General features: G+C 39.3%; 1 protein-coding gene across 1 annotated transcript; it reads left to right on the forward strand.

The window, feature by feature from the left end:
- The first annotated feature begins 8,360 nt into the window (after positions 1-8,360).
- On the forward strand, positions 8,361-17,011 carry LOC137288079 (archaemetzincin-2-like). Its single transcript, XM_067820458.1, has 4 exons — positions 8,361-8,590; positions 9,644-9,755; positions 10,683-11,199; positions 14,953-17,011. Exons 1-4 carry the CDS (start codon positions 8,528-8,530, stop codon positions 15,269-15,271), a joined length of 1,011 nt encoding a protein of 336 aa, XP_067676559.1. The 5' UTR covers positions 8,361-8,527; the 3' UTR covers positions 15,272-17,011.
- The last annotated feature ends 810 nt before the right edge of the window (positions 17,012-17,821 follow it).

Below are 17,821 nucleotides of genomic sequence, written 5' to 3' on the forward strand. Positions count from 1 at the left end.
CAATGGAACGTATGGTTAATAATCGTCTAGTTTGGTACCTGGAAACCAACAACCTTATCACTGACATTCAATGTGGTTTCCGGAAAAATCGTAGTACCATCGATCATTTAGTACGCTTAGAGTCTTTCATCAAACATTCCATGCTAAATAAACAACATGCTGTATCGATTTTTTTCGATCTTGAAAAGGCATATGATACGACATGGAAGTATGGCATTTTGAAAGATCTCCATGATTTTGGTTTGAGGGGTCGTTTACCCCTTTTTATATCACAGCTTTTAGAAGACAGACAATTTCAAGTCCGAGTGGGGTCTACCCTGTCTGATCATTACAGTCAGGATCAGGGTGTCCCACAAGGCAGTATTTTGTCAGTAACATTGTTTAGTGTTAAGATAAACAGTTCATCAAAAGTTTTAAACGATTCAATTGATGGATCGTTATTTGTGGATGATTTTAATATTTCTTGTCGTGGGGAAAAATATGCATACCATTGAGCGGCAACTGCAGTTGTGTTTAAACAAGATTAATAAATGGTGTCTTGAAAACGGTTTCAAATTTTCTAAAACCAAGACTAATTGTATACATTTTTGTAGAAAGTATAAGCCGCATAAAGACCCTGAACTGTTTCTCAATGAAACTCCCATTACAGTTGTAAAGGACGCCAAGTTCTTGGGTTTAATTTTTGACTCACATTTAACGTTTCTACCACATATAAAATCCTTCAAAACTAAATGCCTGAAGGCACTTGACTTGTTGAAAGTTGTTTCACATTCTAAGTGGGGAGGCGATCAAGCTACCCTCTTATAACTTTATCGATCATTGATCCCTTTCGCAAAAGCAACCTAAAACTTTTAGATTCTGTTCACCATCAAGGTCTGAGACTTTGTCTTGGCTCTTTTCGAACATCACCTGTCGACAGCCTCTATGTCGAGGCTGATGAACCATGTCTTCATCAACGCCGTATAAAATACAATACATATAAATCCTTATTCACAGATGGATCCAAGGGTGATGGTGCAGTGGCTTGTGCAACGGTCATTGGGTCCAAAACAATCTCTTCCAGATTACCGGATCACAGCTCTATTTTCACAGCGGAAGCAAACGCCATATTAACAGCTCTTAAATATATTGAAAGACACCCCAAACATAAACAGTATGTAATCTATTCAGACTCTCTTTCTTGCCTTCAGGCTATTAAAAATCTTTCCTCCAAACATCCACTTTTAACAGAAATTATTGAACTGTTTAATAATCTTGCTACCGGCCAATACGACATCGTCTTTTGTTGGTTACCTAGCCATGTTGGCATTTCTGGGAACACAATGGCTGATCTTGCTGCCAAGGAAGCACTCAACAAATCTGTGACACCACTTTTCATTCCATATTCAGATTATAAAGCTACCATTAGATCTTACATCCGTGACCTGATGCAGAAGAAGTGGGACACCCAAGTAGGCATTAAAAATTACATGCAATAAAACCATATGTCGGTTACACCTACTTGGGTTGTCAGTCCAGATATCAAGAGGTCATTATACGACGATGTCGTATTGGCCACACCAGGTATACGCATGAATATCTTTTGAAAGCCGAGGATCCTCCGTTCTGCATCCCTTGTGATGAAATAATCACGGTCAAGCATGTCTTGCTTGACTGTGTTGAATATTCCATCACAAGGAACAATTATTTCAAATCAAGAACTATGATGGACCTTTTTACTAACGTAAGTTCTCATTTAATTTTTGCATTTTTCAAAGAATTAGATTTGTTATCTGACTTGTAAATATATAACCATTTTATGATTGGAAGTTGAATTAGTAACTGAGATCGTTAGTAGAGGCTGTATCCTCGAAGGGGGTTGAAGTACCGTAAGATAATTGTCCTCCTGAGAGGGTACGTAAGTCCCAAAACATTTGAGGTCAAATTTAATCTTCCATTTTTTTGTAGCTTAGTATTTCTGTCATTTTAATTTGTGGCTAATCTTGCATACAATCTCCAGCAGCTGAGGGGATGGTGTAAATCCAGCTACGGTCTATGCAGGTAGCAAAAGTAATGTAAGTCCCCATGGCCTCTAGTATGGTGATCTATCTTCAGTTGTTGGCGATCTATAGAGTCTGTTTTTATGGTATTGTCTGAATAGTGATGTTAGTTTTAACTTTCCAAGCTAGTTTTATTTATTATTGTGATACTCTAGTTGTTTTACTGTCCTTCGTTGACTGGTTGTTTACTAGATATATAAATTCCTCTTTTCAAGACTGTTCTCGTCACGATATGACTGCAAGATTGCCGATGTGACGTTAAATACTAACTCACTCACTCACCTTACAACCAATGCTACTGGGTATGTAGTCGCTTTTGAAAGATCATTCGTGTATGGCAAGTAATTTGCATGTGTGCGATTTTCATTTAAAAACAAATGACTAGAAACAAACACTAACAAATGTGTGATGCAAGATGAGTGTCAAAATTAATGTTCTAAGTGATTCCTCGACCTTCCAGAAAAATCGACAAAATCAAGAATATTAATGGGACCCCATGCACGTGTACTGTGTTGTGTATGTGTATATCATGCGTTGTGTTTAGGGGTGGTAATAGAGGGGAATCGGTGGTGCGTTCATAAGATGTCAGTCCTTGAAACGTTTGTTAACGTTTACACTTCACATCCAAATTGAAAGTTAAGGTTCCCCTACTTTTTTAAGAGTATACACAGGGACATTGTTCTTGATACAACGCGCATTCTGACAGACTAGTGGACTAGGTGAAATTTAGGCTGTATACGATGTTTGCCATCCCATCTCTTCATTGTATCTGCCAGTGGGTGACTGCTATGGGATATTAACCTCTGGGCTGGCCCAGATACTATTATCCAAGGGAATTATCATTAATTACAGGGGCGGAGGGAATGGGGACAGTAGTGAGAGTTGAGAAGAGGAGACAGGGTTAGGAGTGCATAAAATTTAAAAGGAAGGAATCAATGAGGGAAGAATAGGGAAGTACATTGGTAAGATTTATCACAGCTGTCACTGGAAGGTGAGAAGTCTAGTAGTTAAAGCGTTCGCTCGTGAAGCCAAATGCCCGGGTTCGATTCCCGACATGGATGAAATCTGTGGAGCCCAGATGTCACCCGCCATGGTGTTGCTGAAAATTGCTAAAAGCACTCACTAATTCCACAAGTCCTAAGTCCAGCTTTTTTCTTAAAAATGTTTTATAACGGATCCATTTACGTAAGGGCTAGTTGTTCATAATTGGAGTGTGTAGGTGTAGGAGTAGGTGTGGGATGTGTGTGTGGGTGTGTGTATGAGTGTGAGAATAGGTGTGGGTGTCAGACTTAAACGTTGAATGAGTGTGGAATGGCCATACGAATAAAACAATGGTACTTAAAATGCGGAATGTGCCGCTAGTGATACACTGTAAGGAGGAATCTCACCGCCGAAGGAAATCAGATCAGGACAAGGCACCATCTGCCGGCATGTTAAATATCTCCCACACTAGATCCACTCCAGTGGTATGAATGTCTATGCCACATGTCTTCTTTAAAACCATACATCACGTCTACCAACAATAACCACACCACGCCTCATTGCCCAGCGATACCCCCAATTACTGATCATCCACGACAGGGGCTAGCCACCATACCGATGCGGCCCCGAGCGTGAGTAAAGCACCAATTGCTCCCATGGGTCGAGGGAGTAATTGGCAAATACCGGCAGCAATGGGGAAATGTTCGTCGTAAGTAGACGCGGGTTGCCTTGGTTCAGAGAAGTGCCAAAACAAGGATAGTTGACACACTGTTTATACTCGATGGCGTCTCCTATCAATAAACATGTTTCTGACCTCACCATACAGCGGTAACTCCAGTAGGCTTGATGGGTCTCCCACGAGCATACCAAAATATCCAAACCGACGGAACGTAAGTCAAAGAGCAGAGAGGTGACGTGTATTCAGATCTAAACAATGAATACGCCCTTTCTAGACTCTCAGAAGTGTGGAGGTATAATATTTGCTGGCCTAAAAAGACTGCTCTTCAAAGTTATTGTTCATTGCTCTTTATTTTAAACAGATGGTTTTGTTTACGTTTTTACTTTGTTAAATCTTGGTGTGTGTGTGTGTGTGTGTGTGTGTGTGTGTGTCTACATGAGTGCATGCGTGCGTGCGCGTGTGTGTGCTTTCCCTGATTTCATCCTGAAAGTTTATTATAAGAAGAGTGAAATGGGGTGAAAATTTAATTTTTTAAATTACACCCACACCCACACCCACACCCACACCCACACCCACACCCACACCCACACCCACCACGACCCCCACACTCACATCCACACCCACACTCACATCCACTCCCACTCCCACCCCCACCCCCACCCCCACACCAATACCACTCAGGTATTATTTAGCGGGGCCTTAAAGCAAGTGAATACACACATGCCTATGTCTTATCTCAATTTAGCTTGTCGTTTTAGCAAGGACTTCAGCAAAGGCTGAACATCCACGCCTTCAGACAACCATATAACACGTTCAGGAGAATGCACGACACAATTAGGAACTTGGTGACAGCCCGGAAACACACTCCCAAGACAGTTGTGATTTAATTAGGTGTTGTTCTTTCATGGTTTGATATGTGGAACGACCAAGCAAGGAATCATTGACTGCAGACGGTGGACGACAGAGGGAGAGTTGAGGCCCTTTTGTCGTCAAGTCTTATCTATCTAATGAGGACGTTGACAGTTTAATATTGTTATGAGAGCGGTATTGTGACAGTAACCCGTTTCTTTGTTGCAGATGTAAGATTAGAGGACACTGTGTAATGAATGAAAAAGTCGCATTGGCTAAACATGCTGTAAATTCATGTCTTATAGATTCAGTAATAGAGTGAGCGAGTGTTGTTTTAGGAAGCTTTAACAACATGGAGCAGAATCCCATCAAATCATTGTATTCATGCTGGATGTTTGGTGGTTTGTGTTTAACACTGTACTCAGCTTTTGTCCAGCGATATGATCTACAAATTTGTCTGGACCAGACAATCAAATGATCAACACCATGAACCTCGATCTACACCACTGGGATACGATGACATGTGCTCATCAAGCCATCGAGTCTGACTACCTGGACCCGTTAGTCCCTTTTTTCAACAATTACGGGTCACTTAAGATCAGTTCCAACCAGGATCTTCACGGGTCTGTATTCATGTAGACACGTTATATTAAAATCAATACTCGGGTTTTCGTTTGAATTTCTTAAGTATCTCGTTAAATTAGCGTCTTTACCGTCTCCGCGAGAAAAAAAAGTCGCATTTCAAAATATTTGAAACTTTCTGATTATTAACTGAAGGCGCAAAGAACAATTTGTCTAATTGTCTTCTGGACAAGACAATTCAAGTAATCGACATTATTTGAACAATTTCCCACGCCGTTGAGGCACGATTCGTGCGAACCACCAAGTCAGCTCTCTGATCACCCTGTCAGTTAAATAGTCTCATACGACCAACAAAGGTTACATTGTTCACTAATGCTTAGTTTCTGATTATACATAATTTTGATTGTAACAAACTAACGCATCTAAATTGAAAAGGAGCCCCAGGGATTCCAGAGATTCAGAACCTGAGGAAATCTAGGCCTGCTTCATTTAAGAGTTTAGCATCGCACAGAGGGCTTGGTGGTATGGAAAATAATGAGATTCGGGGACTGTAAGACAGTTGATGTTGTTAAATTGTTGTAAACTAGCTCGAAACTCGGATTTTCTGAATGTATTGACGCACGCAGTCTAAAAGGAGAATATTCTCACAAACTCAGTTCCTCTTAGTTCATAATTTGCCTCAAGATCTCCTTCAAACGCATTGGCTGTTTTCATAAATCGGTTTTAACGATGCATTGTTCCTGTTTCATTTGAATTTCTACCAGAGACGTTGTCTCGAAGATGTAATCCAAAAATCCAAAGCTTACATGTTTTTCCTTGTGGTACGTATGCCAAAATAGAGCTTACCCTAGGTTACTATTGGTAACAGATATTAATTTATATACCCTTTACTCGTATGCCCGCAACAGCATATAGCGGTAACCCGGCCCGATTTCAGATGCGTAGGTGAAACATGTACATGTTTTGCGCCCAACCATGCCATAGCACAATGTATAGCAAGCATAGATGTCCTTGGCTGCAATGTCCCTGAGTAAGTGAGTAACTGTGTTAGGCCGCTAGCAGTATCACTGCACGGGACACCAGATATGAGTTTCGCACATGTGGGGAACCGAACCCGGATCTTCGGTGTAACAAGCTACCTCACCATTCCCATCTTCTTGAAGTTTAGTATCAATTTTGAAGGGAGTTACATTGTATTTGTTTTCAAATATCTTTCAGACTAAGAGTGGGGCTAGGTTAGGCACTCTCACTCTGATTAGCCCCGAGATCAAAATACACACAAGGTTCTCCATTTCCCACAAGCCTTTGCAGATCACGATTTTAACCTATCAGAAGTCGAGAAAAAAGTTCACCATGACTACAACTGAGGCTGCGCCATACCAGCGTTACCTTCACTGGAAGTTCACGTCGAAAGAATGGCCATTGTATGTGAGATAATATTACCCCACCCCAAGAATGTGTAGCTATGGGGCGTGGATGCAAGACTTATTGGAGGGGGTATCCGGCTTGGCACGTGAGGGGAACGTGGGCCCGAGCAGCTGTCACAACACGCCGACATTTTGTTTTTACGAGTTCCACATGGCGAAATGGCAAAGTGTCCGTTCTTCTGCCCTTCCACGTTGACCCACATAGCAAATGTTACACACACAAGTCCATGGGTGGAAAGTGAGTGAAGGAGCTGCCTGTGTACGTTTAGGGGTCTACATAAAGGATCCCAACCTCAGAAATTGCCTACCTGTCTCATCTCGATCTGTCAACTCAACTCAGACCCTGAAGTATATATATCCAAGAAAGCCCACGCAAGTCTAGAAAATGTGGCAAGTCTAGATTTCCATAGCTTCAGGAAAATGAAGAAAGTCTCAGGGCTCCATTTCACTATATTATTTTTTTTTTCACTATGAACGTTTTTTCAGTAAAATATGTTCATTTCAGAGACTAGCTGTTAGTCTAAGGCCGACTGTCAAATCCCTGAAACAGACTGACAAACATTAAGACTTGCCTGCTTGATCTTTAAGACGGTCTGTCAAACACTTTACACCGACTGTCACATCCCCGCGACAGTCTTTTTGATCTCTAATATGGTCTGTCAAATCTCTGGGACCGACAACCGAATCCGTGAGGTCGTCTGCCAAATCCATGAAACCTTCTGCCTCATCTCTAAGACGGTCTGTTAAATCCGTAAGAACAATTGTCACCATCCTTAAGAACGCCTGCCAAAACACTGAAACACTTTGCTTCACTGGCCAGTCAAATAGCTAAGACCAACTGACAAATCGCCAAGACCGACTGTCAAATCCGTAAAACTGTTCTTGGTTTCATATTCAGTTACACGCGCGTTAGTAGATACACATAGCCCCCAAGTGCCTTGAAAGAAATGTGTCACTGTAGACGCTCTTTATCTTTATTTAATTTGTTTATATAATTTCACACTGGATGTAAACTGTAATCACTGAACATATTTCGTGATATCTCTTAAAGTACTTTTGGTATCATTAAGACAATTATATTGTATTACCATATGAGGATTTTGTTCAAAATAGCTTCCTTTTGCAGTTTACATGAAAAGGGTTTGCCTATAGTTTGTGGTGTTCGGACGAAAACATACACTTTAACTGATTTCCAGTGCTGTTGTTACTTAATCACATAAAATATTCATGATAATCTTCGATAATTTTCAGTTGCATACACTTAGATCAACAAAGTGCTGAGATGTGCAAGGAGCATTAAGTTAAAAAAGCATTCATAAAATAGAATTTGGTGCATGTTTTAATAGTCGTACACGGATTGCCTCCCTTTGTAATCTGCCACATCCTGCTAGGACCAGACTGACCAAACAGTTAAACACTTAGTCTAGTATTTTGCTGTGAGCTGACATTTCGTTTACAGCATCATTAATGAAATTTACGTATTAAATAAAGGTATGATATGCATCAAAGTCTTTACTGGATTCAACAGAGTATCTAATTTATAAGCTCTCATATAAAACAGGATAATGAGATTTTTGTCAAAACGCAGAAATGCTAGGAAACCAGAAATGGCCATCATATTTGTGAACAGTGCCTTTGTTTCATCTGGTTATATTCCTAATTATTCCAGGAAGAAATATTTATGAGTTTATTGGTTATGTTTAGTTTTTTTTATTTTCGCTTTTGTCTTGAATCTATTTTAAATACTATTTTAAATATTACGTAGTAGCGCTTTTAAAAGATCGGCAAACCGTTTCGTGTGGCACGTAATATCTCAAGAGTAGCCTCCCTTAGCAAGATTTGCGGAAGCTTAAAAGAGTCAACAATGCTTGTGGTCGTGTCACGCGAAGTGAAGTCATACTTGTATTGTCGACCAAAGAAACGATATCGACTGACACCGCGACTGCAGAAGTGAAATATCTAACATAAACATGGCGGATTTCACTCGTTTGTCGGATGACATGTTGATAGACGCCATAGGACTCGCTGTGAAGGTTTGTCGTTTCACAATGGTCACACTTCTGTCATCAGCTGATCACGAGTTGACATCTCGAAAGATGTCATCTGGCCAGTTTGTACCTCAGTAATGTTGTCAACCTGTCAATTTTTTGTTATATATGGATTCAACGTTAATTTCAGGAAAACCACTGCACTAACAAATGCCTGTACTAACAAATAACAGTGATAACTTCAATAAGAAAGTAGGATAGGACTTAAATACCACTCTTCTGTAGTCTGTCATCCTCTGTACTCTGCAATATTCCTGGTTCATGGCTGCTGTCTGTAAACAGTAGTCGAGTGTGAGCTAGTCCAGCATATAACTAGACGACTTCGCACTATACCAAGGTAGGCCTTGGCTGGAATACGAGTTTATTCCTATGAACTAAGTGTGAGCCAGACAATTCAGTGATAAACAGCACCAACAATGATCTACACAATTAGGACACAATGTCTATTAATGCACAGTCTTAGTCAGGAGAATAATTTGCTCTTATGGCATATCCAGAGGTGTGTGTGGATCACTTCCCAAAGTGGATCACTCATCACTCATCACACTGAAGATCCATGGAAATCATGGTTGATTTGTGTGCAGTGGGATGTTAGATATTGAAGTAACATGGATGAAGTATTTCCAATGTACCCTGTTGGCATGACTACAAAAGTGAAAATTAATTAAAATATATTTAAACTATTTAGCGTTTGCACTCTTTCTCACAGCCTAACTTGTTTGTCGTTATTTTGAATGCCAGCGCTCGTAACTGGAAATCCTGTTTTGGATGACATAGTTCACTTGTCCAGGACAAATAAATTGCAGTCTTGATAGTGTTCAGATATTCCACCTTTCAAGTGTTCAGATTTACTTGACGTCTACAGATATGAAACAATACATTGACATGATAAAATTACTGGAATATTTTAAGTTTAATTGGATTATCAAAGGGTTTGGACAAACTTATTTTCACAAAGGCACACCTAAATTGTCTATCCAGTGCCCAACGACACCCTTTGAAAAATTGCTTAATATCCCTGTTATGTTTTTAATTCAGATGGACGATGGAACTAAGCGAGGACGATTTGGAAGCTACGAGTTGAAATATGAAGACCATTATGATCTTCGTTCACAGAACACGCAGAGTTTGTTGAAGTTCTTTGTACCAGGTAGATATATCAATATGGCAGCGCCGTGATGTGATACTCTAGCAGAATTCCAATCTCTCTCCATTTGCAGCACTTTGACCTTGATGGTCTTTTGTTTGGCAGGTAAATGAGAACTGAATCTGTTTGATTGAATATTCAAAGATTGAAGATAGGATATTATAGGGCAGAAAGGTTTAGGTGAGAGAGCAGTGTCAATACAAGCATTATAGTACTTCCTGGCTGTTTGAAAATACGAGACAATCTGTGTAAGCTGGTCGCTGAACAGTTTTGTTTTGTGTTTTAAATCAGCTATGATTATAATAATTGTAATAATTGCCCTCTTATATAACACTGAACTCCAAGCACATGCAAAATAAATGATAAAAAATACTCACTCGGTCATTAAACCCACTTGTATTATACTCAACATTATATGCTGTTGATCACTAGATTGTTTGGTTCAGAATCGATTATTTACAGACCGCTGCCATGTAGTTGGAATATTGCTGAGTGCGGCATAAAAGTAAATTCACTCACTCACACTGTAATGTGAGGTGACATGTTTATTCCAACTTGCCTCTGTCCACCCAGCAGAAATTAGGTACCTGGTGGAATGACTCGTGGTCTATTAACCTCCTAGAGTCTCTCAGGCAGCTAGTGTTTTTACAGTGAATAATGTGTTTGTGCTGGAAAAAGTAAATGTCATATTTGGGATTTCACTTTCTCAGTAAAGTACAAATTCTAGTAATTTTTGGTTGAGTCCCATCCGGGATTCGAACCCGGACCCTCAGAGTCAGGCACCTAATCGCCAGCACACAAAGTCAGCTGCCTAGCCCGCTCAGCCACTGCAACTTCCACAAAAATGAAAGTTGGACAACTCGTAGTCTAGACTGGAAAAAGTACTTTATCAATGTCACATTTATTATTATTGATGTCTTCTCCCTTCAGACTTCACATCATTTCAAGTAATGAACCAGCCCAGCTCCTCGGACTGGTTGAAACACCACAGGGAGCATGGACAGACATTTTATGACTTTCTCACCTCCCTCCGTTACTCCCCGGATAGTGTCCGACACCGTATCTACATCCAGCCGTTCAGCATTGACGAGGAGCTGGTGCCGCCAGATATCATCACTGCCATACAGTCATATGCTCACATATTCTTTGGAATGGATGTGGAAGTCCTCATACCTATTTCCCTCAAGGGAGATGTTCCCGAGCGGGTGAATGCTAATTCCAGGACCTTGCAGGTGAATGCATTTGTTGTGTTGAACCGACTGGTGAAACTGGTGAGAACTGATGCATTCTGTGTGGCAGGGGTCACACTGTGTGACCTGTATCCACAGGATGACTGGAACTTTGTGTTTGGGGTAGCCAGTAGTCACACACGTTGTGGTGTGTACTCTCTGGCTCGTTACCTTGACAACTTTGGGATGCAGAGGACCAGCATATTCAAGTACACTGGGTGAGATGAACCATAAATACAGATTAGCTAGAGATTGTTGACTAACAAAAATGTGTTCAACTCCACGACAACATCCTCATTTTACTAGCCCAATAGCTGAAATGAAGTCTAAATTCAAATTGACAAACAAATCTGGAAATTTATATATAATTACCTGGGTAACATAACTCAGTATCAATAAAACATCAGTTGTTTGTAAACATAATTGTCTTTTGCTTTTTTGAACTCTTTGTGCAGTTGTATACTATCTAAGACAGTTTGGAGTTGTGGCTGGTCATAGCAAGAACTCCCCAATCAGTTGTTGCTGTTATGAGCTCTGGAAGAAGCATATAATGGGAGGTAACTCTTCTTGTGCCTAACTGACAAAGAAGCTCCAGTTTAAGATTACCTCCCTTCCACTTCCCACAGAATACTATTCTCGACTTAGCCATGAGTGTTTATTGTATGTCAGTATCATGATTTATATTATCACTTTTTAAGGCATTTTTTGTTTTTATGCTCTGCATGTGATTTTTGTGTGATGTCACTGTAGTAGCGTTAGGATGCGGACAAAACCACAAAGCCACTGGGGTGTGAGGAGGTGGATATTTTATTACATAAATGTAATAAAGACGATTTAGTCTGAAATATGGTAAAACAAATCTCATTACTACATACTTACTACATATTCACAAATACTAAATGTAAACACACACATGCACATATATTGCTAAACATAAATGCATTACAATGACAACTTCTGATATTCATATGATTAGTACCATCATAATACATTAATTACATTACACAAGTCTGATAATGTAAACATTACACTTATTGTAGACATTTAGGATATATGAAACAGAATGTACTTTAAACAATGAAAACATACCTTGGTGGTGACACCTGTGCTATTGCCAACTTGACACATCTACGTCATCCTGCCCACATTATCTGTAGGATGCATAAATGCCATGTGCAGATAGTAATATGTATAACAAACTATTAAAATAGCAACTATGGTAAAAATACAAACAACCACATCTAACCACACATACGCACATACATCTATACAAGCATTCATTTTATTGTAAGGACGAGGGTACTAATGGCAATTATGTTTCAACATAGTAGGAAGATGAGAAGATTATTGAGATTATACTTAAGTGAAATAGAAACTAATAACTACATGTGATGCTATAATATAGGTAATTATGTAACATAGCAATTACACAACTCACTGTACTGTGAGTTACCATCATTTAAACTATTTACACATAATGAAGAGTGAATGTTGAGATATCAACAATACTATAAACCATAGCCAATGCAACCACAAACTATGAAACACACATAGCAAACCACAAGAAATATATACAAGACTAGGCATTACTAACATTCATATATGAAACACAGTCCAGATCACCATGATCTCGATCCCAAAAAAACACAACCTGTCTGACGCTGACCACATAAGATACTGACATGAAACTAGATCAAATTAAACTTTAAATACCATGATAGCTTACACGCTTGGATGAACACAGAACAATAGAATTTATGCACTAGCCTGAGCAAAGGACATGTTTTAAGAAGGATTGACAGGAGAAAAGCATGCAGTGCAAATGAGTATTACTGAAATAGATTACATTGAGACTAGATTGGTGTTTAGAGAGCTTTAGAGGATATGAAATTTTGAAGATAAAATAACTGATAAATTTAGGTAGATTTAGGCTATTCACATGTAAAATAACTGATAAATTTAGGTAGATTTAGGCTATTCACATGTAAAATAACTGATAAATTTAGGTAGATTTAGGCTATTCACATGTAAAATAACTGATAAATTTAGGTAGATTTAGGCTATTCACATGTAAATTTAGGTAGATTTAGGCTATTCACATGTAAAATAACTGATAAATTTAGGTAGATTTAGGCTATTCACATGTAAAATAACTGATAAATTTAGGTAGATTTAGGCTATTCACATGTAAAATAACTGATAAATTTAGGTAGATTTAGGCTATTTAATTAGACAGTATATCTCATCAAAATAATACCATGACAAGATACTTTAAAAGATTCACATGTTTATTATATTTACAGCAGTAACTATCTACAAAGTTGACTCTGCCACATCAATTTTGGATAATATTTTTTGTATTTGGTGAAAACTGCTGCTACAGTTTCAATGAAGATGATGGCTTCTCATGGTTTGTACTTCAGCTATAGATCAGTTTCTCTTACCTCACACATAAACGTCTTCTGATACATTGCAGTATACCCCGCTCCCAATAGCAACTCACTCGGTTCTTCGTGGTAGTTACTTTTTTATCTTGAATACCATTAAATGAAGCATGATGCACAGAAATTACCATGATGTTTTGTGAATGAAAATCAGTGGAACGGAGATAAGTCTAAATTTGTTTTTCTTGTGTCATCCACAAAGTCTAGCGATGGCTACAAAAACAATTGACTCTCTTTTCAATAAATAAATTTTGACAAAATGTTCAAATGTAGTCCTTGTGAATATCAAGAAGGGGAATAGCATCGCAGCGACTTTACTAAGACAATACTTAAGGGAAAAACAGCAAGATGCAAGATTCGAATCGTTTGATTCACACAGGTTGGCTGAAGTGTATGATCCGATACCCATGCTTCAAACAGATCCGAATTAACATTGAGGTGTTCCGTAAGATAAATACGTTGTTCACTGGTCCGTCAGCAACAGTTGGTTGAGGTACTCCCAATGTTTGTCTATGTTCCCCTCACCCTGTGGGCTCAGGGAACATAAACAAACATTGAAGGTACGTCAACCCATGCCCAACTCCTGACCAATAAACAACTTATAATGTCTTGGAGTATAAAGTGTGTTATGTAACTTCTTATGTCCAGCCTTGTTAAGTGCTGCAATGCCTTTAAGAAAGTTGTGTCCTTTCGGGACTGCAGGCATCAGTGATTATAGTTTGATTTGCAGTTGACCCTGATTTCAAAATTTGTCAGCACACACAAATGTGACAAATATCTAACTGTAACCTTTAGGATTTCTTCCCCCATAAACTTTGCATACATGGAATACACATTGCCTGTTAATGAAAATCGGTAGTCCCAAAAATGACATACATAACATATGTTTACATGCCATGTTGTACGCGAAGAATTGTTTCAAGCATTATTATATCCAACTCACCCACTCACTCAAAATTTTAATATGAGCTCACTCAGTTGTCACCTCACACATTCAGTCAACCAACCAACCACTAAACCTCACTGAAACCTCCACCTGCCCAGCAATTTTTCACCTCATATTCCCTCAGAAGCACTCCCTCAGTCACTCAACCATCACTCAACCATCACTCAACCACTCACTCAACCATCACTCAACCACTTAAACTCAACCACTGATTTCTTCCCTCCTATTATTTCTGCCCATCACTGAGGGCACACTGCTGGCATGCATCAAGTGCTCGATTCGCTTTGATTCTTTTCGTTTTTCTTGGTGTTTCAGTTAACCAAGTCCAAGTCTCACAAAAATAAACTTTTTTTGTTCCAACACTGTATTCACACTGCACAAGATTTAAGACAGGGGACAGAACCGTGGACCACAGTTAATGCAGAATGTTACACATCATACTTAACCTGCTGTACCCTAACATATTTGAACTCCCATTCCATCAGCTGCAACCTCTGTCACTCAGTCACTCGGACTCTCAGTCACTCACTCACTCACTCATACACTCTCACTGACTCGCATGTGTGGTTTCTTCCTGACAGTGACAGCACGCTTCTGGTCCGAGCCTGCAAGACCCTGTGCCACGAACTGGGCCACATGTTTGGACTGACCCACTGTGTCCACTTCAAGTGCTTGATGAATGGATCCAATCATGTGCAGGAGTTGGACTCACGGCCGATATTCCTCTGCCCGGTCTGTCTGAGGAAACTTCATTACTCCTGTGACTTTGACATGGCTCAGCGATACAAGAAGATGTTGAACTTCTGGACAACCTGTGGCGCACGGCGGGAGGTGAAATGGCTGAGAAGTAGAATCTCATACCTTGAGGATGGACTTGGGGATTGTTGGCACGACGGCTGACCTTGGTCCTTGAGTTTGAAAGGAGCAATCCAACATCCATCTTGCCCTTGACCTCACTGCCATGCTGACACCCCTCAGAGACAAACAGCTGATATGCACACATAATTTGTTTATATCATGACTGCAAGCTACTTTGACAGCGCCAGCATTGTCCAAACTTTAGTGTCTATGACCTGTTCATCTAATCAAGGACAATGAAACTTGTGTCACCATACATGTATACTGCCAAGTTGATAAGGTCTAAATGTTGCCACCATATGAAATTTACAGGGGTACATTTTTTTTGAAAGCCACTTCCCATTTTGCCCTTTAATCAGGATGCTACTAAGAAAAAGCACAGACAAGGTTCTACTGTGACTTTTCAAAGTGCGCCAAGTTACTGTTATGTGGGGGTGGTGGGGTAGCCTAGTGGTTAAAGTGTTCGCTCATCACGCCGAAGACCCACGTTCGATTCCCCACATGGGTACAATGTGTGAAGCCCATTTTCTGGTGTCCCCTGCCGTGATATTTTTGGAATATTGCTAAAAGCTGCATAAAACTAAACTCACTCACTCACTCACTATTTTTATGTGAGTAATAATGCATTCTCTTATACAATATGTCAGCTAGGATTCTAGCTTTAATCCCAGCTCACTCACTCTCAAATATTGTGCAAGAATCCTTAATTGTTTGGTGAGACATACACTCTGTGTTGTAATTGTTTTTGTGATATGATACCGATAACCTGTATTTGGATATGTTTCGTTGCATTTGTTTTCCAAACAATTTAGAACCATGGGTAGCCATGTGGTCAAAGCGTTGGCTCATACACTTTAAAAGTATCACTTGATTTGCCCATGTGTACAGTATGTAAACACAGCAGGAGTTCCCTCCCCTTAAACAGTGCTGACAGCAGCAAAAGACTCATAATTACATACTAGCACTGAATTATCAGGATAAATAGAAAGAGTTTATTAACTTTGTTATGCATTCTGATTGTCTGAATTCATAAACAGGAAATGAAGTTGTATGCATTGTATCCGCCTGCAAAAATACAGGACTGTGTTTATTTTTTTAAATATATAAACTGTTGCTTTACTTGTTTTTGTTGGTATAGTAACAACGTATCTGTTAAAGTGTATAGCAATACACACCATAAAAAGTAAATATTTGTGATAAATTACCTTTGTTACTGGCTCTAGCTGAATCCATTTACAGAATATTTAAAACAGTGTTGCACTGATATTGTTGTGGGCTGCTGATATACAGGACAGTGATTATGTTTTTAATTTTCTTTTATAAACTCTTGCCTTATTAATTTTTATCAGTATATTAGCAGCATATTTTGAGTAGTTTATTACAATGCTTTGATTATTTATTTGTCTTTAATGGTTTAATTGTTGACATGAGTGAAATACATGCACACAACAAGAAGCATCTTTTCACTTTCAGATTCCCCTGGTGATATGCTGAACATTTAATTTGTGCACCTCGCTTCCTGCTTGCTTTCTCACAACTGCCAGTTTGCATTTTGAGCCAACATCCCAAGAGCCTAACAGTAGTCAGAATTAGATCTATTGTCACATACACCTATTTCAGTGAAAATTAACAGTACATTTTAATGTTTATTCCAGTTTGTTTTTTTGTGGGGTAGAAGTATCAACGTTAACAGGCTAGCTAAGCTACTACAGTCATGTACACCCATATATTTACATATCGTCTTCAGTGTGTAGTTTTTACATCTTAAAGATCTGTGCATTATTTGCTGTTTGTTTTTCATCGACGCTGAGTTTGATTATGTCAGTTTTGTCACATGAGCTGGAATCAAACACATTTCTAGCGTAATGTGGCCCTGTATATTTAAAGGATGAAGGTTGAAGGCAGATATTATGGGTGACAACTTCTCCTTTATTGCATGTCACAATGTTTCTGTGCTATTCCTTGCCCCCTTAGTCATGTGAAGTCTGTCTAAGTGCCTCTGAAGAACCTGATGAAGGTTGGTTTAGATGATTGTTAATTATATACTGTTCTGTATAATACTGAATGATGTTGCTATATTGGTTGTTTGATTGTTACTCTAGTTATATGGTGACAGTCTGTAAATAATCAAACCTGGACAATACAATCCAGTGATCAACATCATGAGCATCGACCTTGACAATATGACACTGATGACATGTGTTAACCAAGTCAGTGAATCTGACCACTTGTTAGTTGACTCTAGGGCTGCGGGGTTGCCTAGTGGCTAAAGCATTCACTTGTCATGCTGACCCCATATTAGTTTTATCACGAAATGATATCTTGCAAAGTATGAAGCTAGAGATTGTGAGTGACTGGGCCTAGTATTCCACATTCAGCAATAGTCCAGCTATATGGCGGGTGTCTGTAAATAATGAAATCCATTGACCAACAGCATGAGCATCGATCAAAGCATCTGGGATTTCATGACATGTGGCAACCAAGTCAGCGAGCCTGACCACCCGAATTCGCTGACCCCATATTAGTTTTATCACGAAATGATATCTTGCAAAGTATGAAGCTAGAGATTGTGAGTGACTGGGCCTAGTATTC

The sequence above is a fragment of the Haliotis asinina genome, chromosome 1 (assembly GCF_037392515.1).
Source record: "Haliotis asinina isolate JCU_RB_2024 chromosome 1, JCU_Hal_asi_v2, whole genome shotgun sequence".
Lineage (NCBI taxonomy): Eukaryota > Metazoa > Mollusca > Gastropoda > Lepetellida > Haliotidae > Haliotis > Haliotis asinina.